At 34.4% G+C, this 25792-nt stretch overlaps 1 protein-coding gene across 2 annotated transcripts in view; it reads right to left on the bottom strand.

Moving 5' to 3' along the window:
- LOC136030974 (guanine nucleotide-binding protein-like 1) overlaps positions 1-25792 on the bottom strand; it is a 106244-nt gene that overhangs the window by 54293 nt on the left and 26159 nt on the right. For both annotated transcript variants that reach the window (XM_065710137.1, XM_065710129.1), the window contains exons 2-6: positions 24813-24970; positions 14030-14156; positions 11874-12084; positions 4621-4746; positions 2242-2369 (exon numbers count right to left, since the gene is read on the bottom strand). In XM_065710137.1, the coding sequence (XP_065566209.1) occupies positions 2242-2369; positions 4621-4746; positions 11874-12084; positions 14030-14156; positions 24813-24900 (680 nt within the window). In that variant the 5' untranslated portion in view covers positions 24901-24970. The remainder of the gene's footprint in view (positions 1-2241; positions 2370-4620; positions 4747-11873; positions 12085-14029; positions 14157-24812; positions 24971-25792) is intronic.

Raw genomic sequence — 25792 nt, 5'->3', positions numbered from 1 at the left:
TGAATATCAATGTTTCTTTCCAAAAATATATTTGAATTTTAATATCTGTGCTTAAACCAGCTTGATATTTTCTCCCTAAATTTTAGAAATTTTACTTTCAATACTGGTAATAAAAAAGAAATACACAAAAATGATATTTGCATTAAAGATCCGTTAAAATGATGAGCCTCAGACTAAAAATAAAAGAGCAGATTTTTTTCAAAAGGCCGTTTGCATACGTCTTTTTAAACCTATTCTACGTTGTATATAGTAGCATAACGTAGTCCTAACTACTTTTTAATCAACGAAAGTACTTCAAACACAAAATAATTACTATAAATGTGTAAATGATAACCGAACAACACTCAGGGGAAATGGAAATGAATTACCATTAAACCTAGAACAGGCCTATTTAAAATTCACATTCGGTTCGAGCCTGATCCGGACAGAAATTCCCAAATAGGGTTGAGGTGGCTATTTCTCAAAATACCTTGGTCAGAAAATTTTTGACTCGATCAAGACATTCCTCTTCCTTTTATTTTAACTAAAATTTGAACTAATTAATATTGAGCAAATTCTGAATATTGCTAGCTCTTTTTCGTAACGCTGCACTATTAGTGGCACTTTGAGATTCTGATTCTTATTAAAGCCATGTTAGAGTGGGAAAGTTTTCTCTCTTGACATTTTCCAATAGACTAGCAATTATAAGATGAGGTAGAATATTAATTAACAAGAGTTTTTCTGGTCAGTACGAAAACTAAGAAATGTGCGTCATTTACTAAGCAGCTGGCTGCACGGACCCCAGCTAGAGGGGACGAAGGTTGAATTGGTCCACACTTTTTTTTTAGAAATACAATTTTGTTATCATCATTTAAAAAATCGGAAAAAATTCCAGTTACCCCATTTGGCAGTGCATTGGCATCACTGGCTGAAATATACCAGCTGTTTGTCTTTTTTCAAAGTGATTTGTATTAAAAGAGACTTATTTTGCAAAAATAAGAAACCTCTCAAAAGACCAATAGATCACCATAAACAAGGCAGGCGCAAAAGGACGGAGGACTTAAGACCTCTGCTCCTCCTCAAAATTCAAACATTTTCGACAATTTAGCCTATAATTTCTTAGATTAATGTTAGGTAACCGTTTGAGTTTTGTACTTGTTTGTTTGTTGTTTACAATCGCGTACATGCCTGCATTAAAATATAACTGTTCAAAATAGGGATGAAACCTCTTAATCGACAGTGAAACAAATATAAAAATTAACTGAATATTTCGGACACATATACAGTGTCCATCATCAGCTGTCGATTAAAAGGTTTCATCCCTATTTTGAACTGTTATATTTTCGTCATGGAAAGGCAGTGTGGTGTCCGAAGTTTTCTACGCCTGTATTAAATACTTATCTTTCAAGCAATAGTTCTAACCATCCACTGAAAGAAAAAATGTAAGGAAATATTTTTTAAATATACCTAACATTATATAAAAGATAAAATAATGTTTATAAAACAAGCTAAACATTTTTTAACATTCTGGAAAAAAAAAGTTCCCAAGTTGGAGTCACATACAATTTACGAAAAGAATATTTCCAGGCTACTACAGAAACGTCTTTACTTTTAAGTTTTCAAATTTATTTCTTATGTTTTTCCATCTAATTCATCTTTTTTCTATTACAATTTTTGCCCCTCCACTATATAAATGATCGAATATACAACGGCCATAAATAGCCAGGTTAGAATGGTCAAGTAATGAACCAGCCCCCATCTAAAAACAGAGAAAAACAGAGATTGTTTAGAAATTATACATTTCCCTATTCCAGCTGTTACTATGATGGACGAAACAATCTTTAGAAAAATAAACGAGATGGCTTTCTAATTCTAAAGAGAACGTACCTCATTGCAGACAAATTTATTACCATTAATATTTTTTCCAGGCGGCTATTGGAATCACCAGATGTTTAAGATTTTTACATTAATTTCTCACCCTTTTCATTTAATTGTACTTGTAAAATAACCCATCACCACCCTTCTCCCTAGAGGAATTGGCGCACGTGCATATCATTAACACCTATCTTTGGATGTGTATTTAAGTCAGTCCCTTCCATTTGAAAACAGAACAAGAAAAAATAAGATTTGTTTTGGCAAATGTACATGGTCGTACACCATGTTGAATTATAACAGATAATTTTTGTTTTACAAAACGAACTCAGAATCTATTATAATCTCAAAAATCCCCTAATTACAAAAATGATATATATTATGTATTACCTGAAATAGTCTTTCCAAGCTGCAACAACACTTGAAGGAACTAGATCAATTTTGTTCAGGACTAATATCATTTTCTTCTCCAATTCATTTACTATATAACGATAGAGAGCAGGTGGGAAATGAACAGACTAGAAAAATATTAGAAAATATCAAATCAAAATATCGGCAGTACTAAGAGAATGTGACGAAGGAGCATAGAAGGCTTGAAGTTTAAAGCCCTCCCCTACCCCCCTCTCCACATTAACATTGATCCTGGAAAGTAAATCTTTTTCATTACCATTTAAAAGTTACAAGTACTTCAAAATATTAAGATATGTGTGACCCTTGGTCAGGGGAAGGGGACTTAGAATTTGTTTTGTTTTTTTTCTGACACGGGTAGCGAATACCATTGTAAACAAATGGATGTGCAGGTCATTATCTTCCACATTTTTTCAAGGCCAGCCATCAAGCTAATTCTGGGGTAGGGATAGCCCACCTTCCTTTACCTGAGTGCGGTAATGTATTAAAGCCAGGTGATTTCTGAAAAGTTGCACTTAATTTAAAGCAAATGTCCTTAAGCTTAACAATGAATTGATTCATACGGTTCCTAAATTCAATAGCCTAGAATCATTTACAGGCGTGTCATGGTTGGTCATAAGAACAATAGTAATAGTGGTAAAAAAAAATCTAATAAAAATAGTGATAATAATAAAAACATAAATCGTAACAAGACGGGTCGAATAACAATTTCAATCGTGTTGAACGAAAAAACCAAAATACACGAAAAGGTTTAATACTTCTTTGGTGGGAATGTAGGAAAGATTGGCATCATAGTAAATTTTGCCGTAGTTATTAATTTTAGCCAAATAATGTTTACCCACTAAAGCTCAAAAACAGGAGACTCAGAGAATAAAATTCATGAAATAGGAGCAATGAAAATAAAAGGGACACACATGAAAATTTTATAGCAATTTTAGCCAATACGTAACAAAAGAGGTATTTCAAAGTCGCAATACGTCAGCTACGATAGCGGAAACTGAAAACCCCCTTTTTTTATTGTGCGACCACGACCTCAGAATGCCCGAGTCCCGCTAATCTCTGCAAAGAAAATATGGAAATGAAGTCTCCTGATTGAATAGTGCCATAACTAAGAGTTAAATCTATTTTAGAAAAATACTATCATAGGGTGTATATTACTATAGTATCACCTGACAATCTTCTAGTCAAGTCCTCAGACTGACTTGGTTGATCAACTTCCTTTGTGTGAATATATTTAAGCTGGGGCGGAGTCACGGTAATCAGATTACTGTAAGAATCTTGGTGCGTCGACAATATATTTGGGGGTGAAGTGGGAAACTGCTGAGCTTGAAGCCCAACTTTCAAGAAATCCCTAAGCTTCCTTCATAATGCGATAATTTGTAATAATCGCTACAGCTTTTATGAAAAAGCTTCCAAATACGAAGTAAAACTAAGAGTGAATTTGGTAAAATGAAGAAAGGGAATGTAAGAGAGAAATACTTGTAATGCCTTCCAAGGTACTATAACCTTTCTTTCATTTCGTAAACAGGTTTAAACTACAGAATCACATCCAACAGTATTGCTTTATGAATTTTAATTCGTAGATTAGAGGTAATTTTCCAAAGTAGAGTTATGTTATACAGACCAACTTGTTTTGAACGTGGGGTTCCACCTTTATACGGGGACCCAATGCTGCTGATACTCGATGAGATACATACACATACCCAAAACCCAATTTCATAAGCGAATACTTAATATTATACATATTAAATGTATCACCAGTGGTCTACTTATCAGCAGATCATATACTAAAAAAAATCATATAGCCATCAAATAGCACAAAAATAGAAAAATCAACGGAGAAAATCGTAAAAATCTTAATTTTTCTTGGAGCTATTTCCCCAAATATTCTCCATTAGTTTCATATAGTTCCTGGATTGTGGTTGACAAGTAGTCACGCCAAAAAAACAAGACTTACAGATAAACTATAGTAAAATTAGATTTGACTGGAATTCGGTAATAACTATTCCAATAATTTTTGAAAAATCCAGCAAGTTCATTCTGTTATTACACAAAAAATTTTAAATCTAGAATTTTAAACTGGGGGGGGTGAAGATATACGTAAGGGGAATAGGGGCTTAAAAGTGTTTTCATACCAAAGTAAATGAAATATTTAGGTATTTAGAATCGATTTTCTGGGGATCTTTGGGTTGATCTTAAAAAGAGCAGGTTCTGCCCAGCCCTTAGGCAGAGACATGTAAAAGACTATAACTTTGGCAGAATGGAGGTAATAACATCTCATGAGGGAGAGTAGATACGAAAAATTAATCTCACACAAAGTCCCAGAATATACTAGACAAACAAGTAAAGAAGATTAACTACCGCAAATCGAATGTCAACAATGACAAAAAGTATGTCTGCTTTTTCTGTGACTCTCCAAAGCTGTCGCCACGTTTCTAGATTCAAGTCAAAGAAGCTTGTTGATTCAATTGCACTTTTGCAATATTCCTAAAAATCGAAAATATTAGAAATTAGAAAAGAAAGTCGTTACCAGTGAAACATTCAAACATTCACGTAGGAACACTTGAAATCACCTATTTCAATAGTCTTATAGAAGGTATTCCATTTGTCATTCAGTATTGAAAGGCCCTTAAAATAAACTTAAATCCTGCTTTTGGAATCTGCTGATAGTCTGATTCCAATTTGATTTTAACGCTAACTTAGTGGTAAAATCCCGTTCTAAACATAGCAGAAATTTCCCCAATTTCCCCTAAATCCCCGAAATTTTCAGAATCAGGTATGCTGCCAAAATTCTTACAACAAAAATTGCTGCCAAAATATCGAAAAAAAGAACTTCTACATCAAACACTGTGTTTGCTCTGTGTTCTTTTTTTTATTAATTAAAAAAAAAATTAAAAAAAAGGTTTTTCAAAGAAATTTGAAGAGCCATATTAAATTTGAGACCAGCAGGATTAAAGTCCTATAACAATTCACACTCAAAACAAACAGAAATTACTATCAAAGAATAAATGAAACCAAAAATAAACAGAAATTAAAATAAATGATTGTACATAATGATAGTCTATTTATGCCGTCTATACATATATGAATGTATAAAGAGGAGCAAAGGATGCAAACGAAGGACTACAAAACTTCTGACGAAAAGGACGATAACAACACTTACGACATATAACTCAGCTTTACATAGACTATGTCGACCCCACAATTTATCGATCAAGCGAAACAATTAAGGGGGAAATCAATTCCATTTTCTTTGGATCGCCTAACAAATCAATCATATTGCTGATGCATTTTTGTAGTGATCCATCAAGTACTCTCAATTTTCAGATAATATACTTGTTTCTGAACCATAGTGGGGTTCCGAGAAAATGTTTATAAAGCCGAAAAAATACACAGAGATACACTTTTAGTATGCATCTTCGAAAATTAAACGATAAAAAATACATAGGGCGGGAAAATTGAATTATAAGGTTTAGCAAGTGTTGGATTACCGAAGTTTCACTTCGGTAATCCAGTGAAACTGGATTACCGGTTTCACTGACTAGCAGGCCGTAAGTTTTTCCAATACAGATGATAGTACCAACTCTCGCGTAGCTTTAAATGCCTGGCCAAAGGCAATTTAAGGTACTTAATGAAATCTTGACTAGAAATGTCCTGTGACCCTATCCTGATGCAATGATGCTGGAAATCATTATCTCCCGCATTTGTCGTTGTAATAATATTACAATTCATATATTACATGAATTGCATTCTGTATCAATACTAAATTATCCAAAAACAACAAAATATCGTCAGCATACGACAAACGACAAATGTCGATGCCGTCCATCTCATTTTGGGTAGGTACCACGTGGCCGTTCTATTTCCGTTGTTCAATATAATAAGGCTAAGAACTGATTCCTCCTTAACTCAACGACGCAGAGAAATTCGGTCTGAAAGTTGTCCCTCCCCTCCCCCTCAAAGAAAAATTTCACAGACGGATTACCATGCAGACCTGTCAAACACTGGCCTATGAATAGATTCACTCCACTATGGACCAGCAATAGAAACGCTTGATTAACATACTATCGGACGCATTTGAAATGTCTTTTAGACGGCTAAACTACTTCGAAAACCCAACTGATGGTACAGTTGGTGGCGATTTAGCCAAAAATACTTAAGTAAGGTGTTCCTACCATTGTTTTAATGGACTTAATCTGATAAATCAGCTGATATAACTTTAGATTATCCCTAATCCTTGTTGATATATGGTTTGCTTGTTATTTCTTCCATGTTGCCACTAACTTCATATATTTATTTTTTGTTGACATAACTATCTGGAATAGGGAACCGTTTCTCGGTCGGTCCCATATATGGTATCATAGACGAAGTTTCTGTTTTGCTTCATCCAAACCTGGTATTGAAAACCATCCTTTTTTTGTGTTTTAACGCACCCTTATAGCATGGACGAAATGGAACTCAAAATTTTCATAGCATGAACTATTTCGGCATATTACATGTGTAATTCCAGTTAATCAAATTTTTGAGACGGTGAAAAGGAATTCCGATTCTACAATGAATGTCGCTTAATTCACTTCGATATAAATACGTGTCTATCTCAATCCAAAGCTGCTTCTGAAACCACTTCAGACTGCAATACACATTGCAAAAAAAAACATTTAGAACAACTGACACTTCTAATTGAGAATAACCACTAATCCAAATTTCATTCGATACTTTAGAACAGAACAAATTTCTAAAAGCATGATTTTGGCAACTGTCCCCTTCCCCCTCCCCTAACCGTAATAGTTCTAAGGCTTATTGCATCCGTCGCACCAATTCGGGTACGAACTGCTTTTCGTTTTATCCTAGATGGCATGTCGAAAAGGACGATCTTTGAAATTGTGTTATCTTCCACTCACAGAACGCATCTAAGCTATCTTAACCTTTGTTTCATTACAGCCATAGAAAGCGAGATAAAGCTCAATTTTCGTTCATCTTTCTATTTGAAACACGGTCAGCCAGACACGTACCCAAAACAAATCCGTAGACAATTTATCGGAAAAACATTTAATAAATCTATCTCCGCCTTTCGGAGTGCCTAGGTTTCAAAACCATTCTTGATCATAGTCATCTCTGTAGCTTCAAACATTCTAGTCTGGGCTCACTTACTTATCTTCCTAGTCTGCCTTCCTTTTTTCAACTGTGAAGAAAAGACCCTGGGCCTTTCCTATTCTACTTTTTAACATCTCCATGAATCCACTATCTTTACTAAAAATACTACCTAGTAAGTGAAGCTATCCACTGGACCAATCTTTTCTCCAAACAAAAATTCATTTTGTCTCACACTTTCATCTAGGATGCTTAGATCATCAGCACAATCTATATCCAGGAGAGTTTATTTTCCCATTTTATTCCATGCTATCCCATAGCCTTTACAGTATTTCTTAGGACAAATTTCACCAAAAACAATCTACACAAATTGGGATATAACCGAACCTTGCGTAACTTTTGATTTAATACGAAAACAGCTATTAAACTCATTTCCTACCTTAACCGCAGTAATGCTATTTTCGTACATAACACGAATCACATTGCTGTATCTATCTGGTATACCATACAAGGATACGACCTTTGATAAAGCTTTTCTATCGGCTGAATCGAACGCTTGCTCATAATCTATAAAGGAAAAGACTAAAGGGTCTGACAACTCAGGACTTTCTCAATTTTTAATCTAAGAATATAAATTCAATTGACATATCCTTTCCCCTTCCTAAAAACACAATGTTGTTCTTTTTATATACAGCATTTCTAAGTCTAAAAAGTATGATCATGCTAAGTAATTAGCTTCCTAGAAAAACCAGGTTAATACATCTATAATTACCCACTTTTCAAGTGTCACTTTTGCAAGTTTTCCTAAAATTGCTAGGTATTTCCCCTTTTCAAAAATCATGTTCACAATCTTCAGTAATTTACGTCTAACTTTACAACCCCAATATTTAAAAATAACTCAGTTACCACACTATCAGCGCCTGGGGGCCTTAATTTTTTTTTTAAATTTCTGGGGCCTTAATCAATTTCTTTTTTATCTGTAATTCCTGGCAAAACAAGTCTTTCTTCACTTCCAAAGGGTCAAACTTTTTCATTCTTATCTATACCATTTCTTACAACTTTATAATTTTTATTATATTCTCAAAATGTTCTGCCCACCTATCTTAACCTCTTTTCTTATCACTAATTATGGCCTTGATCCTATGTTACACTGGGACAAGTCCAGATTGACAGTTCCCTCTCAGTATTTAAAATACAAATACAATATATTAGCATTGTGTCACCTGGCTGCATCTTCTCTATTTTCAGCAATTTTATTCACGGCCTCACTTCACACCTCCTTAATTCATATTTTAATGTTTTCTATATTTTACATACATTCCATTTAGTTTCATATGATCTATCACCCAAATACTTCCAGCACAAGCCCCTCCTCTTCTCCATTAAACTTAAAGCATTTTCAATAATAATTCTAGCATCGATTCTAACTTCCCAGCCTAAGACACCATCTGCTACTTTACAAACTATTTCTCTAAAACTACTCAAGAGAAATTTCCAAATTGTCGAATTTTAGACTCTTTAGTTTAATATTTAATTGTACCTGTAAACTTTCTTAATACTTCTTATCCTAAAATCCACTTACATCATAAATTCCCGTAGGAATATTACCCTTTTTAAATGTCAGCTTTAGATTAACCCTAGACACTACTAGAAGGTGATTTTTTGATTTTTACGTTTAAAATCATTAACAACACTCCTATACACTCTGGTATCTTATATCGATCCTGCCAGTCTTCTTTTTACAATAACATATCAAGGTTGGTCGTCTTACCGTTAGTTGAGTACTATGTTGCCATATGGGCCATTTTATGATGAATGCTGTATAGCCTATAACTAGATTATTTTACCTACCAAATTGCAGCAGTCTGCAACCATTACTGTTTTCTTTTCCAACACCAAATTTACCTAGGTTAGGATACCATCTATCCCAATTTCTACTGACCTGCGCGTTAAAATCTCCTGATAAAAACTGCAAGTGAAGCTCATCAGATTTACTACTATCTCCGTCAGTCGGTTCTACAAGGGCATATACTACTATAGCTGAAACCCTGCACTTTTTAGTCGTAAAATGAGCGATTAGTATTCTATTAATTAATACCTTCCTAGCCTAAACAAGACTAAGCAGCCTCCTTATTCATCATGAGCTTTACTCCCTGCCTATGCATCCTTCCTTCTTGCCTGAGTAAACAATTTTTATATCATCTAATTTCATGTTAACTACCCACGGGATATGGGTTTCTGAAACTTCTAACAAAGCCAGATCAAAACATCTTAATTCGTCGGTCAAAATTCAGTACGATAGTTTGTTTTTTACTTTCTAAAATTACAAGTTGTAATTTTCATATCATTTAAACCATCGACACTACTTTGGCCTCAAGAAAAACAACAGGTTCAAAATCAGTGCACGAAGGAGAAAACCCCATCTTCTCAAGTCTACACAAAGCACTTGAGACGGCTTGGAGCCGGGCAGAAAGAATCCTCTTGGATCTTCAGCATGAATGGAGGCTTTGTGCAAACCTGGGCCCATCTTGGCCACAACATAGTTTTCCACACTTGGTGACACTCTTCTATCAGCAAGAGTCAAAATCCTCCACAAGCAATCCCAAGCCTAATACTTCCACCTCATTATGTATTCATGCCTACAAGTATTTTACTACTATGGGAAGTAAACTAGTTTTACTATTTATGCAACTGCGACTAGTAAAATATTTATTTCATGTAAAAGAATGATCTTACTAAAAATGATATTCTCAGAGCATGCACAGAAAACCAACTTTACTTTTGTATTTTACCCTGCAGCGCAATAATCCAACTCTATTAAAGTGTTCAGTACAGATTCTAGATAGCCTACTAATAAAACATACTGTGTTTGGAAGTTTACTATTTTAAGAAGTTCCACAACTCTCACATTTGTCAGCCCCCACCCCCCTTCCCGAAAATAACCCCTTAGGGAAACAGACTATTGAAATGTGATGTTTAGAAGAAAGTTGGATATAATGAGCGTGTTGAACTACTTTAAGCAGCATATCTAACCTTGCAATGGTTCTCTCTTTCTGTTTCGAGTGCAGTCATTTCAGTATCTGTTTTTAGACAAGCTATGTAGCATAAGCAGGTTAAACAAAACAATAAAAAGCATTAAATTTTTCTTTCTATCAAATATACCTATAAATTTTGAAAAGACAATGTCCTGTCTTTTTAATAGCCTTTCTACAATCGGGAGCATTTAGCATTTGATTGTCACTGAATTTACATTTGAGTTAAACCAAGACTTTATTGGTAAGAGTGGATAAGTGCCAGTTTTTTTTTCTAAATAAGAAAGTGGGAGTTAGAGATTAATCAAGGTTTAAATAGCAGCTAACATAATTCAGATTTGAATTCTGGTAAATACAAAAAGATCACTAAGAGTGAAGAAGAGGTGATCCTTACTAACTCAAAAAATTACTTCATCAACGCGTTTTATGGCTTTTAAGGGTAATGGGTATTTAATTATTTTTTTGGTAATTAAAAGATGGAACCATTGTGCTTTTTAGGTTCATTTTAACAGTTAAAATTCTTCTCTTTAACTGCCAAGATTCAGTTTTCATGAATCACCGCTAGTTTGACAATTGCCCTCCTTTAACCTTCTATGTTAAGTTACGTTTTCAAAAACACAACCATTTCGCATCTCGTATTATTAACTCTGTTTCGTAATAGATACCGTTGAACTAATAAAATCAAGTTTTCCCCTCTTCGTGAGTGCACAGAATGTGCTCACAAAATGCATTTACAGAATATTTTCAAGTATATCCTAGAGGGGAGAAAAGAGTAGGAGAAGCTTAGAAGAGTAGGACCTGACGCTAGTCTTAGAAGAAATAATCACCAGCACTGTCCAGCATTATTTTATTCCTCTTTTATCCTGTCCTAAGCTCTTAATATTTGTTTTTCGCAACTCTTTAAAATGCTAGTGAGGGTGAGTAGACGTACCAATCTAAAGTCAATAAGCCCAATTAACCTATTAAGGTTTTTAAGCTAATCTGGGCCTACTTCGCACAGACTGGATTTTGACAAAAAAATAATTTTTGAAAACAAAAGCACATACATATTAATTATTAATTACAGAGAAATTTCAGTTTTAATCCTACAAAATTGTAGACCAATCATATGAATTATCTTTTTTTTCTTTGAAATATCTACGTTTTTAATGATGTTTACAAATATTACAATGCCCATGGCACTGGCGGTTATTAGTCCCTATCTTGCTATATTAAATCGTCCAAGACTCTTATAAGTTTCCCATTCTCTTTGGCAGGAAGTTTACTTGGATAGGTGGCTTCCAAAACATAGAATTTTTTCTCTCGTCATGGTGATAACCGTCAATTGGAGAATTTTATAATAATCATGCCAATTTAAGATTCAATTAAGCTCTTGTCACACAAAATCCAAATAAGGAAATAAAACAAAAGTTTACAAATGGCTCTCAAATGAAGAAAAAAATGTGTATATTAAATTTTATGTTTATCAAGTACATTAGAATACCCTCTTACAAAGAAGTATCTATTTTCCTTGGCATCAAAAGCAGATTCATCATCATTGGGTTCCCAGCTAGGACGTTTGGGGAATGAAATGCTTTCCGGGAAAAACTCGTCACAGCCTCTTTCTAAATCATTATCTGGTTGAGGTATAACTGGCTCAAAGGATTCTTTTTTTCTTTTTTCTAGCTCCTCTTTTGTTTCTGTTTGAAATTTTAGCACGTATCTGCAATAAAAATATTAGTTAACTGGCATATTGAGTTCTATATTAAGCTCTTAATTTTAGCTGAGTTCGAGGTAAAAAATTGCTATTTGGACATATTCTCTTCAATATCTTAAAGAAATTAAAGGAGCTATATGAAAGAAATTTTCAGTAATAAGCATAAATATCAGCTTCAGAAAACCCGTGCAAAATCCATTCCCGCCATTGAACTACATATGTAAGATTATTCACAGGAAAACTGCCCATAAAGCGATTTTGTACCCTACATATGAGCTTACACATTCTTGAACGGACTAGGTCAGAGACCTTCACCAGAAAACTTGCAACACTTTGGTGTGTAAAGAGACCTGGGGTACAAGCATTTACATAATGGAGTGCTCAGTAAGATAGTTCATATTGATTAACACGATTTATCTATCTGCTTAAAATTAACTTGATATTTTAAATTTACGTTTAAAAGTTTGATTATGAAGCGTTAGTATTTGATTAGCAAATACTTATTAATTATGACTTTTGTTTGTTATCCATATAAAAAAAAATTAAGTATATTTGCAATCAATCTCAACACCAAAAAAAAAATTTTTTTTCTTTTTCTTTTTTTTACGAGTAAACTCCATCTTAATTTTGGACTTTGATGTCCAACACATCATTCCTCTTTCGTTTTGGATTAAAGATACTAACCATTTATACCTGTTGGTATTTTTGATAAGGTAAACCATACGTTGACTAAAAAGTCTAAATTTTTGCCATTTCAATCACCTTTAATTTTTTTTTTTTTAATTTATTTTAACATTTATTTTCCTCTAAACAGGGAGGAGAGTGGGAAGAAAATAGCGATTGGTTAAAAAACAATCCATTATTGCTTGCCTTGAAACAAGACTAAAAATTAAAATGTAAACACTTTCCCAGCCAGAAGGCAACAATGCATAGTAGTCAAATTTTAAAAAAGCTGGTACCATCAGGTCCACAGATTGTTTGTGTGAATCTGTAAGAAAAATTAAACAAATAAAAACAAGTTTTTCAACTGAAAGTAAGGAGCAACATTCAAACTTAAAATGAACAGAGATTATCCAGTAAGTTGGGGGAATGGCCCTTTCTCAATCCTCTTTACGCTAAATACTTGAAGTTCTTTAAAAATATATTTCGTTCAAATTCGACGATCCTCGTGTTTGAGCAATTTTTCTTTAAGAATTGTGACAATAATTCAAACTTAAGCAAAAAGAGCGAGGGTTGAGGAAGGGGTAGTCCCCTCACATACCGAATAATTTCTGTTTATTTTAAGTTTTAATATTACTCCTTGCTTTCACTAGAAAAATCTTGCTTTTTTATTTGACTTATGACGGTATTTCAAATCAAGCAAGGAAAGCCAAGCAAGTTCAGGCTCGTAAGTTTTGATGAGTAACATTAAACTTAATGAAGTTTACATATTTGGGATCAGCCTAAGAAATTTAACTCTTTTGATGTGTCTATTGTTACCAAAATTTCATTTTTCAGAATTACAGTTACTATTCGGTCGAGTCGGTCCTTAGTTAGTTCGTTACCACGAACTGCTTGACAATAGGAGCAACTATATTTTGGGTCAAAATGTCAAACTATTGCATTGGAAACATATTATAGCCCTGAAATAGTTAGGTTTATAAAAGCTACGTGAGATAGTATGTTACCTATAGGGAGGGGTGCATAAATCAAACGCAATAAAGTAACAAAAACAATAGTCTTTCAATTCCTTCAATCCTTTAAAAAAGCTTTAAAAAAGTTTAAATAAGCCAAAATAGTAAAAGATAAAAACCAAACACATAGCAAGTACACTAGCTGCTATTCAACTCTGTATCCATTTGGACCCCCTCCATCACATGCTTTCTATAAGCTATTACTGACTTTTTATGCTTTACCATTACTCAAATAATTGTGCATGTTAGTTCAAAAGCTAGCTTAGGAACGAACTTACTTATTTCGAAGATCCTTTTTCTGCTCATGAATGGAAACGGTATCTAAGTTCAAAACAATCCCCGTCTCTGTATCAGTTTTAATCTGGGAATGGGTATCTGACTTTTTTGACGTACTTCCTTGAAGGTCTGGAAAACAAATCATAGATATAAGATATGAATGAATGAATGATTTTATTCAGCGACTGAACCCTTACAGAATATTCCACTGTCTAATCTACATAATACAGCACATAGAGTACATCACAAATACAGCTACAAAATACAATCTGTACTAAATAGTACAAAGGAAAAAAAAAATATCCAGTCTCTTTGTTTGATTCAAGTATGCTAGAACGGGATATTGAGTCTTTTAATAAACCAAATAACATTAATATTAAAAATATCAGAGTAAGAAAACTCTAGTAGTCAAAATTGTATTTCGGCTCTTTTATTTTAAAAAAGTTTACTGTCAAAAAGATAATGATATAAAGTCTCTTCATCACCACAATCACAAGTGGAAAAATTACTTTCATTAATTTTACATAAAATGAATTTAGGTTACAGTGACCAGTAACAATTTGTGTCAGTTTATAATTAGGAGAAGTTTTCACAACCTGAAGAAAGTCATTATGATCAGTGAAAAACTGGAGGGTCCAGAGCTTAACAGCTTGGCAAAATATTTCATACCATTTCATATATAGGTTTATGCGTAAAGTTTTCCGAATTTCATTTATAGTATTACAGGAAGAAAGGGAATTACCGAATACATAATTTGCTTGCGAGTCAGTATAATATGTATGATCATTTAATTTATGGCTATTTAAAGTATGAAAGGATGGCCAATAATCAGGCCTTCCTCTCTTTAGATATCTGGTGAGAGCTATCTCTTTGACTCTAAAGGCAATAGGAAGGCATCCTCCTAAAGCTGTTATTGTCTCGGTTTTAACGGATAAAAAAGCTTTGGAAACAAAAAATGCGCAAAAAAAATGTAGGCAATAAATTCAACAGTCAATATGTCAATTTGAGAGTGTATTCATTATAAACAATAATCTTGAACAAGAGCTAAGAGCTCATATGGCACTTATGACGAGGTTGGAAGAGCAAAGAGCTCATATAGTATAAGCTCTAGCAAAATTCTAAGAATCAATAGATTGAATTAAAAGGAAAAACAAGAGCTCTGAGACACGAGGTCCTTCTAAATACCAAAATTCATTAAGATCCGATCACCCGCTCGTAAATTAAAAATACCTCATTGTTTCAAATCTTTCCTCTCTCTTCAGCCCCCCAAAATGGTCGAATCGGGGAAAACGACTTGATCAAGTCAATTTGTGAAGGTCCAGGACATGCCTACCAATTTTCATCGTCCTAGCACTTCCAGAAGTACCGAACTCGCCAAAGCACTGGACCCCCTCCCATAACTCCCCCAAAGACAGTGGATCCAGTCCGGTTACGTCAATCACGTATCCTACGACATTTCTTTATTCTACCCACCAAGTTTCATCCCGATCTCTCCACTTTAAGCGTTTTCCAAGATTTCCGGTTTCCCCCTCCAACTCCCCTCAATGTCGCAGATCTAGTCGGGATTTAAAATAAGAGCTCTGAGACATAATTTCCTTCTAAATATCAAATTTTGTTAAGATCAGGTCACCCGTTCGTGAGATAAAAATACCTCAACTATTCTAATTTTTCCGAATTAACCCCCCCCCCAACTCCCCCAAAAAGAGCGGATTAAGTTCGATTATGTTAATCACGTATCTAGGACTTGTGCTTATTCTTTCCACCAAGTTTCATCCCGATCTCTCCACTCTAAGCGTTTTCCAAGATTTTAGGTTTCCCCCTCCAACTCCCCCCCCAATATCACCGAACCCGGTAAGGATTTGAAAAAGAGCTCTGAGACACGATACCCTTATAAATATCAAATTTCATTAATATTCGATCACCGGTTCCTAAGTTAAAAATACCTCATTTTTCTATTTTTTCCGAATTACCCGTCCCCCCACTCCCCCCAGATGGTCGAATCGGGGAAAGGACTATTTCTAATTTAATCTGGTCTGGTCCCTGATATGCCTGCCAAATTTCATCGTCCTAGCTTATCTAGAAGTGCCTAAACTAGCAAAACCGGGACAGACAGACCGACAGAATTTGCGATTGCTATATGTCACTTGGTAAATACTAAGTGCCATAAAAACAAACCAATAAAACAGACAAGTCAAAAGATCAGAATAGTTAGCAGGAAAAAAAATACATTGAAAAGGGCTTTAGCACTAAATTAATCTGACTCTCTTGGCAGAGCCATACCTAACAGGAGGGAGGGATAGGTGTGTCCCTCCTCCACCCACAACCTCAGATTGACACGAGGGACCAAATAAAAAATTCCAGAAAAATACGACCTAAAACTGCACTTTTTCTAGTAATCTTTATCAAGGAAAATACCCAAGGGTAGAACGTATGATATATTTATTGTGTTGCGGAGCAACACTACTGCTTTCGTAGTTTTTTTTTTTTTTTTGTTTTTTTTTTTGTTTTTTTTTTCACCGTGATCAGTGACCTGTAGCTCCGAAGTGGTAAGAGTTAAAAATTTGAGATTTTTAAGAGGGAAGGGAAACGTGAAACAGAGTAAAAAAGTTCCAGAGAAGTTCCTAAAATTTCTAACAGTTTCCATAAAAAAAATAAAACGGTTTTTTTCTTAGAAACTGTGCGTTCGATGTTTGGCGTCAAGTTAAGACGACCCTAGCTTCGGAAATAAACTTGTTAGAAATACAGTTATGCTGAACTCATGTAGAACTTTCATTTGTCTCTTCGAGAACCGGAGCACAAAATTCCGTACCTCTTACAGATTTCCCGGAAATAATTCCGGAAAAGTCCATCTCGTTCCGTTTTTTTTGGAATTTTCTCAAATTTCTGATTTTGATGTTTCTTATATTTTTATCGAGTAGTGCTATGAAAAGTATGCAAGAAGAAGTGAAGTGTTCTATATACCAAGTTGCTTCGTTCTCTAAGAAATAATTTCCGAAGTTTCGACGTTCTAGAGGTAACTTCTGTTCTGGACCAGCTAGAATTTTATTTCCAACGCGGTTCGACAGGTCTCAATCTCCTAACAACTGGAGCTTACAATAGTTTCTCCGAAATAAAATTCCTTCTTTGGGTTTTTCTATTTGGAAGTTTTGTCATGCTCTTGGGGCAATTTAAATTTTTTGGTGAATTTGGTTTGTTTTATATTTTCCTAGTTTAGGCCATTAAAAGTTAAGCAGAAAACTATAAGACGTTATTTCCGTATCTCTTTCAGATTTCCCGGAAATAGCAACTGTGTCCCGTAGGGCACAGTTGCACGTGTTGCTCCGCAACTGTGCCCTAAGGAACAGGGCACAGTTGCTGCAACACTTCCCGTTGCACAGGCAACGGAGGTCTAGTTCATACTTGCTTTTTAAGAGGACACAGAACTTGAGATAGTCAGAAATGATAATGGAAATTACAAAAATACTTTCTCGCGTCTAATCAATAAATATAATAAAGCTTAAAGATTATTATTAGTGTTTCTTTTAGTTTTCTAACTTACTTACGAGTAAGTTGCGTTTGGATCCGACATTTTCGTCTGGCAGATTTGTTGATGAAAATTCAGGATCACCCCATTTTCCAACAAAAGCTGGAACAAACCCTTACTCTCCTCATTAAAATACCTCATCAGGTTAAAAATACCTCTCTTCATAATTCTTCACAGAGCTCAAAGTGGTCCTTGAGTTCGAGAAGTCATAATTAGGAAGTCAAAGGTTATTTCTGGCCAAGTTTGGTATAAATTTGATAGACTCTTTGGGCCCGTCAAACTCTCTTCTCACGCGAAGGTAAAAATTGGTATAGGCCCCAAGAAGGTAGACTACAGCTAGGAAACGTACTCGCAGTTCCAACCAAGTTCCAGTTCAATATTATATTAGCTTTTTTACTGTTTTAAAAAGAAGAATTGATAGACAGAGTCAAACTTTAGCGTAAAGAGCGGGGCGTTGATGAGGAAGCAGCCTCTTTCATATACGAAGTAATTTCTGTTCGTTTTAAGTTTTAATGTCGCTCCTTACTTTCAGTTAAAAAAACTTGTTTTTTTTTATTTAATCTGACTAAGTTTCATCGAGATACAATACATTTTTCTTGTTATCAAACAGTTCGTCGTAACGAACTGTAGTAAGGAGCGACCCGGCTCAATAGTAACCAAAACTCTAAAAAATTGAATTTTAATATTAATAGCTACATCAAAAGAATCGCATTTTAATGCTGATTTTAAATATATAAGTTTCATCAAGTTTAGTCTCACCCATTAAAAGTTACGAGCCTGAGAAAATTTGCCTTATTTAGGAAAATAGGGGGAAACACCCCCTAAAAGCCGTAGGATCTTAACGAAAATGACACCATCAGATTCAGCGTATCAGAGAACCATACTGTAGAAGTTTCAAGCTCCTATCTACAAAAATGTGGAATTTTGTATTTTTTGCCAGAAGACAAATCACGGGTGCGTGTTTATTTGTTTGTTTTTTTTTTCTTTTCCCCAGGGGTCATCGTATCGACCAAGTGGTCCTATAATGTCGCAAGAGGGCTCATTCTAACGGAAATGAAAAGTTCTAGTGCCCTTTTTAAGTGACCAAAAAAATTGGAGGGCATCTAGGCCCCCTCCCACGCTCATTTTTTTCCCAAAGTCAATGGATCAAAATTTTGAGATAGCCATTTTGTTCAGCATAGTCGAAAACCATAATAACTATGTCTTTGGGGATGACTTACTCCGCCACAATCCCTGGGGGAGGGGCTGCAAGTTAAAAACTTTGACCATTGTTTACATATAGTAATGGTTATTGGGAAGTGTACAGACGTTTTCAGGGGGATTTTATTTTGTTTGGGGGTGGGGCTGAGGAGAGGGGGCTATGTTGGAGGATCTTTTCTTGGAGGAATCTGTCAAGGGGGAGGAAAAATTCAATGACAAGGGCGCAGGATTCTCTAGCATTACTATAAGAAAACAATGAAAAATAAACATGAAAACGTTTTTTCAAATGAAAGGAAGAAGTAGCATTGAAACTTAAAACGAACATAGATTATTACGCATATGAGGGGTTCTAAAAATACTTTAGCATAAAGAGCGAGGTATTTAGGAGGAGATAAATACCTTGCTCTTTATGCTAAAGTATTTTTAGTAATTTCAACTATTTATTCTACGGCCTTTCTGATTCAGGGGTCATTCTTAAAGAATTTGGACAAAACTTACGATTTAGTGTAAAGAGCGAAGTATTAACTAGGGTACAAACCCCCTCGTATACATAATAAAAATATAAGGTTATGAAAGTTTGTTACGTAAGTTAATTCTTAAGTTACGTATATTTTTTACTAATAAAAACGTTCGTTAAAAATTAAAAGCTCTAGTTGCCTTTTTAAGTAATCAAAAAATTGGAGGGCAACTAGGCCTCCTTCTTTCTCCCTTATTTCTCAAAATCGTCTGATCAAAACTAAGAGAAAGCCATTTAGCCAAAAAAAGAATTAATATACAAATTTCATTTTAATAATTATGTGCGGAGAGCCAAAACCAAACATGCATTAATTCAAAAACGTTCAGAAATTAAATAAAAAAAAAATAATTTTTTTAGCAGAAAGTAAGGAGCGACATTAAAACTTAAAACGAACAGAAATTACTCCGTATATGAAATGAGTTGTCCCCTCCGCAATCCTTCGCTCTTTACGCTAAAGTTTGACTCTGCCACAATTCTACTTTTTAAAACAATTTAAAGCTTTAGCGTAAAGAGCGAGGGATTGCGGAGGGGACAACTCATTTCATATACGGAGTAATTTCTGTTCGTTTTAAGTTTTAATGTCGCTCCTTACTTTCAGCTAAAAAAATTATTTTTTTTTTATTTAATTTTGAACAAACAAAAAATCAAGATACAAATCAAGCCTATAGGGAAAAATATAACAATTTCTGAGGAAAAGCACTTGAAATAACCAATTTAGTTGTTTATCTTAAAATGACACTTTTTGGGGGCACTATTTTCATTGTAATTCCATTTCAGTCAAAAAATTAAAAATTAAAACCTAGATAAAGCTTTAAAAACTTGAATTTGTGCTATTCGCGCGAAGTTTTAAAGTATCATTTAGATTGAAAATGAGATTTGATAGTTCGTAATTTTGAAGTGGAAACTTACACAACAATGTATCTTATGTAAATAATAACGAAAACTACACAGCCTTTCTATCACACAAAACAGGAGAAGATAGCGAGCAGTTTTTTTGAAAACAGAGTGAATTCGCTGTCTTCATAAACTTTCTCGTTATTTTCTTTTTTTTTGTCACTATGTCTTATAAAGTAGAAAAAAAATAAAAATTAGATTTTCTTTAAAGGGATTAAGCAGATCATCCGCAAAATGCGTCACTATTCATACTTTGGTAGTTGTGGGCACCATAATAAAAAAAAAAGTTAAAATAACCGTAGGTGAAATTTAAACGTAAAAATCGGCTAGTATGACATTGGAACAAACGTCTAAAGAAGGTGCAGTCGTCTTTGTGAGTTAACAAAATATCAATGCTTCAATTTTTACTGATGAAATTCACTACAAAGTTTAAATGATTGGTTTTTGCTTATTTGTTTTTACGGTTCAAAATTGCAACAGTGAGAAAAATTTGGCATTGTCATAAAACCTGACCTTTATTTCTTCATGCATCCTAACTTAAGCTCGTTTTATCTTTGACCTATTATATGGCTTTACATCTGCTTGTTTTAGCATTTAATTTGGTTCCTCAGTTTTTTTTTAATTTCATAAAAACAATTAAATCAAGAATAAAAATACTAAGAACAGATTTAATTAAAAACAGCAAGCTTCCATAAAAACTTAGCAGAATTATTCCCAAGAAATTTAGTACAGATAGAGAGTTTGTGATCTCAGTTCTCTAGAAGCTAATATCATGTTTTAAATAAGATAGACGTTATATGATCATTAAGAGTTCGTTTTGGAGCCAGGGGAGTTTCGTTTTGCACTTACTTATACTATTTAGTAGTCTAAAAAAAAACCGTTTCTATTTTCTGGAAAATTACTGGATATTTGAAAGACTTGATAGGAACTTTCCCTCTTACCGTAAAACTTTTGAATTACCTATTCTTGTCATTACACATGGGACCCATAGCAGGTATGTTGCTCTGTACACAATGAAACAAATAATATTGGTCGAAAAAGATAAAAAATACTGACACACACCTGCCAAAATCTTATCATAATTGGTAATTAAAACGGTCATATCAAATAAACAATAATACATTGTGTACCTTATTGGAAAAAAAGCAGCCAGTTGGTAGTCCCTTGGCACCTATTTGAAAAAAAAAGGATTGGTCAGTGACATCTCCACAAATATTAGCAGAAATCCATGAATCCTTTTTTGAAGAGCAGACTCTTCAAAAAAAGCTACTTGTACCCATTAATAGCTAAACTAATTCACTAAACGAAATTTAGTTTAGTATTAGTCGAATCATGGAAAACGACTTTATCAAGTCAATTTGTGCAGCTCCCTGACACACCTATCAATTTTCATCGTTTTAGCACGTCTAGAAGCACTAAACTCGCCAAAGCACTGAATCCCATACCCCTAACTCCCCCAAAGAGAGTGGATCCAGTCCGGTTACGTCAATCACAAATCTACGACATTTATAAGCGTTTTCCAAGATTTCCGGTTTCCCCCGCCAACTTCCCCCAATCCCAAGAGATCTGGTCGGTATTTGAAATAAGATCTTTGAGACATAAGTTCCTTCTAAATATCAAATTTCATTAAGATCTGATCACCCGCCTCATTTTTTCTAATTTTTCCGAATTACTCCCCCCCCAACTCCACCAAAGAGAGCGGATACGGTCCGGTTATGTCAGTCACTTATCTTGACTTGTGCTTATTCTTCCCACCAAGTTTCATCCTGGTCTCTCCACTTCCAGCGTTTTCCAAGATTTCCGGTCCCCCCACCCAATGACACTGGATCCGGTCGAGATTTAAAATAAGAGATCTGAGTTACGAGGTCCTTCTAAATATAAAATTTCATAAACATCCGATCATTTCTTCGTAAGTTAAAAATACCTCTTTTTATGTTTTATAATTAATCATCCCCCCCACTCCCCCAAAGAGAGCGGATCCGTCCGGTTATGTCAATCACGTACCTAGGACTTGTTCTTATTTTTCCCACCAAGTTTCATCCCGATCACTCTACTCTAAGCGTTTTCCAAAATTTTACGTTTCCCCCCCCCCTCAACTCCCCCAATTTCACCGGATTCAGTCGGGATTTAAAATAAGAGCTCTAAGACAAGATTTCCTTCCGAACATCAAATTTCATTAAGATCTGATTACCCCTTCGTAAGTTAAAAATACCTCATTTTTTCTAATTTTTCAGAATTAACCCTCCCCACCAACTCTCCCAAAGAGATCGGATCCTTTCCGATTACGTCAATCACGTATCTAGGACTTGTGATTATTTTTCCCACCAAGTTTCATTCCGATCCCTCGGCTCTAAGCGTTTTTAAAGATTTTAGGCTACCCCCTAACTCCCCCCAATGTCACTGGATACGGTAGGGATTTAAAATAAGAGTTCTGAGACACGATATCCTTCCCAACATCAAATCAAACAGTTCGTGGTAACGAACTGTAGTAAGGAGCGACAGGGCTCAACAGTAACCAAAACTCTAAAAAATGGAATTTTTATACCAACAGCTACATCAAAAGAATCGCATCTTAATGTTGATTTTAAATATATAAGTTTCATCAAGTTTAGTCTTACTCATCAAAAGTTACGAGCCTGAGAAAATCTGCATTATTTTAGAAAATAGGGGGAAACATACCCTAAAATTCATGGAATCTTAACGAAAAGCACAACATCAGGTTCAGCGTATCAGAGAACCCTCTTGTAGAAGTTTCAAGCTCCTATCTACAAAAATGTGGGATTTCGCCTTTTTTTCCAGAAGACAGATCACGGATGCGTGTTTATTTGATTTTTTTTAGTTTTTTTTCCCAGGGGTGATCGTATTGACTGACTAGTCCTAGAATTTCACGATAGGGCCCATTCTAACGAAAATTATAAGTTCCGTTACATCAGATTCAGCGTATCAGAGAACCATACTGTAGAAGTTTCAAGCTCCCATCTACAAAAATGTGGAATTTTGTATTTTTTGCCAGAAGGCAGAAAAAACAAATATGAAAAAGTTTTTTTCAGCTGGAAGTAAGGAGCAGCATTAAAACTTAAAACGAACAGAAATTATTACCCATATGAGGGGCTCACCTCCTCCTAATACCTCGCTCTTTACGCTAAAGTATTTTTAGTAATTTCAACTATTTATTCTACGGCTTTTGTGATTCAGGGGTCATTCTTAATGAATTGGGACAAAATTTCAGCTTTAGTGTAAAGAGCAAGGTACTGACGAGGGGGGCGAACCCCCTCATATATGTAATAAAAACATGAGAATACAAAAGTTCTTTACGTAAGCTAATTTATAAGTTACGTATATCTTTTACTAATAAAAAGATTCGTGAAAAATTAAAAGTTCTAGTTGCCTTTTTAATTAACCGAAAATCGGAGGGCAACTAGGCTTCCTCCCCCGCTCTTTTTTTCTCAAAATCATTCGATCAAAATTATGAGAAAGCCATTTAGCCAAAAAAAAAAAAAATATGCAAATTTCGTTTTAATTATTCTTCTGCGGAGAGCCAAAATCAAAACATGCATTGATTCAAAAACGTTCAGAAATTAAATATAAAAAAAACAGTTTTTTTAACTGAAAGTAAGGAGCGACATTAAAACTTAAAAAAAAACAGAAATTACTTCGTATATGAAAGGGGCTGCTTCCTCATCAACGCTAAAGTGTTTTAATGTTTTAAAAAGAAGAGTTGAGAGAAAGAGTCAAACTTTAGCGTAAAGAGCGGGGTGTTGATGAGGAACGAAGTAATTTCTGTTCGTTTTAAGTTTTAATGTCGCTCCTTACTTTCAGTTAAAAAAAAAAAAACTTCTTTTTTTTATTTAATTTCATTAAGATCCGATTACCCGTTCGTAAGTTAAAAATACCTCCCTTTTTCTAATTTTTCCGATTTAATCGTCCCTCACTCCCCGCCCGCCCCCAGATGGTCGAATAAGGTAAACGACAATTTCTAATTTAATCTGGTCTGGTTCCTGATACGCCTGCCAAATTTCATCGTCCTAGCTTACCTGGAAGTGCCTAAAGTAGCAAAATCGAGACAGACAGACCGACAGACGGACCGACAGAATTTGCGATCGCTATATGTCACTTGGTTAATACCAAGTGCCAGAAAAACGAAAAGTCAGGAACAGTCTTCGCAACAAAAATCCATATGCAGTTATACAACTTGCAATCAATTCAGAAACTAGCTTACAATCAGCCAAAAAATAAGTTAGGAATAAGGAGACAAGTAGCAAAAGAAGGCATAAATTTCCTTTTTAAGGAGGCTGTTGTTTTGTCAACCCAAGGATTCTTAATATTTATATTTTTTGAATATGAAAAGCATTTACATATTTAACTAATTAGTTTCGCTTCTTTATTTCATGGTCCAATGCAACAACACTGACGAAAATATGGTACTGTTCTAAAACCTAAGAAACGATTAACAAGGGGTGCAAAAAAATGTCCTTATTTTTTTGTCCTTTGAATTTTAAAGGTTATATAAAGACAGGTCTACAGATGTCTTAGTTTAAAAAAAAATCTTATGTCTTATTTTGCACTAAAAATCCATTTGTAAGAACATCATTCAGTTAGCTCAACAACCTTCCAAGCTAAAACAAATTTGTAAAAAAAAAATGAAGCCTACTTTGTTGATTTTTTTGCTGTCTCTTAGCCTGTAGTTGTTCCTTCTTCCTTTTGCCACTAAAAGGCACGCCTCTCTTTGATTGAGGCATCAATCAACTAATGAATGAGGAGGAGTTTGTTTGGTATAGAAATTTGTTTCTTGTGTTCTGCTTTTATGACCTGCAAATAGAACTGCACTTAGAGCATATTCAAGAATTAGGACTACAGAAAAATAGTTTTAAAGTCTAAAAAAATGCTACACATAAAATCGAGCAGAAAATGAGTAAAGAATATTCATAGCAACTGCAGAGATTTTTTAACTACTGGTAGGAAATCCAATCAGTAGGGTAACTTCTTTTATACTGATCCCAAAAGACAAAATGAAACAATTCCGCTTCAAATAGTAAGCGAAAACAGTTATCAACATAAAATCCCCCAAACATCCATATTTTCTCGTTTTTATATGACGATTTAATCAATTTGATTCTTCAAATTTTCGATCGGCCAGGCTCTTTATATAAGTAAGCACTATGTATTCACTGTTTCTTTAGCGGGGTGGGAATCAATAAATAAAAAAATACGTTTTTTATATAACTCAAGTTCTTGCAGTTCCCCATTATGTTACTGGTGTATGAAACTTTTTAAAAAGTTGGGCAGCACAGGATATCCCCAAATCTCAGCTTGAACAGCGTTTTTTCTACTGCTATACATCCAGTTTGAAGCCTGAAAATTAGAGCTAAAAGTATAGTAGTTGGTTGAGTTTAGCCTCTTCTAATGTAAATATTCAATTTGAAAAAAAATACACATTAAGAAGAGACAATTTAAAACTTACCATAATATGGCAAAACTTACAGAAAAAAAATTAAATAGCAAACTACTATTAGATGCGGTTCTGGTGGACTTTAATTTAATATTTTACAATAAATACAATGTTGTCATCCTTTTCATATTCTCTAAGAGACTAGATTGTCATCTGTGCTTTAATGGAAACTTAAAAGATTG

This window comes from Artemia franciscana, chromosome 1 (assembly GCF_032884065.1).
Source record: "Artemia franciscana chromosome 1, ASM3288406v1, whole genome shotgun sequence".
In the NCBI taxonomy this organism is placed as follows: Eukaryota; Metazoa; Arthropoda; class Branchiopoda; order Anostraca; family Artemiidae; genus Artemia; species Artemia franciscana.
The sequence above is the reverse complement of the archived record's forward strand: the minus strand, read 5'-3'. Positions and strand labels throughout refer to the sequence as shown.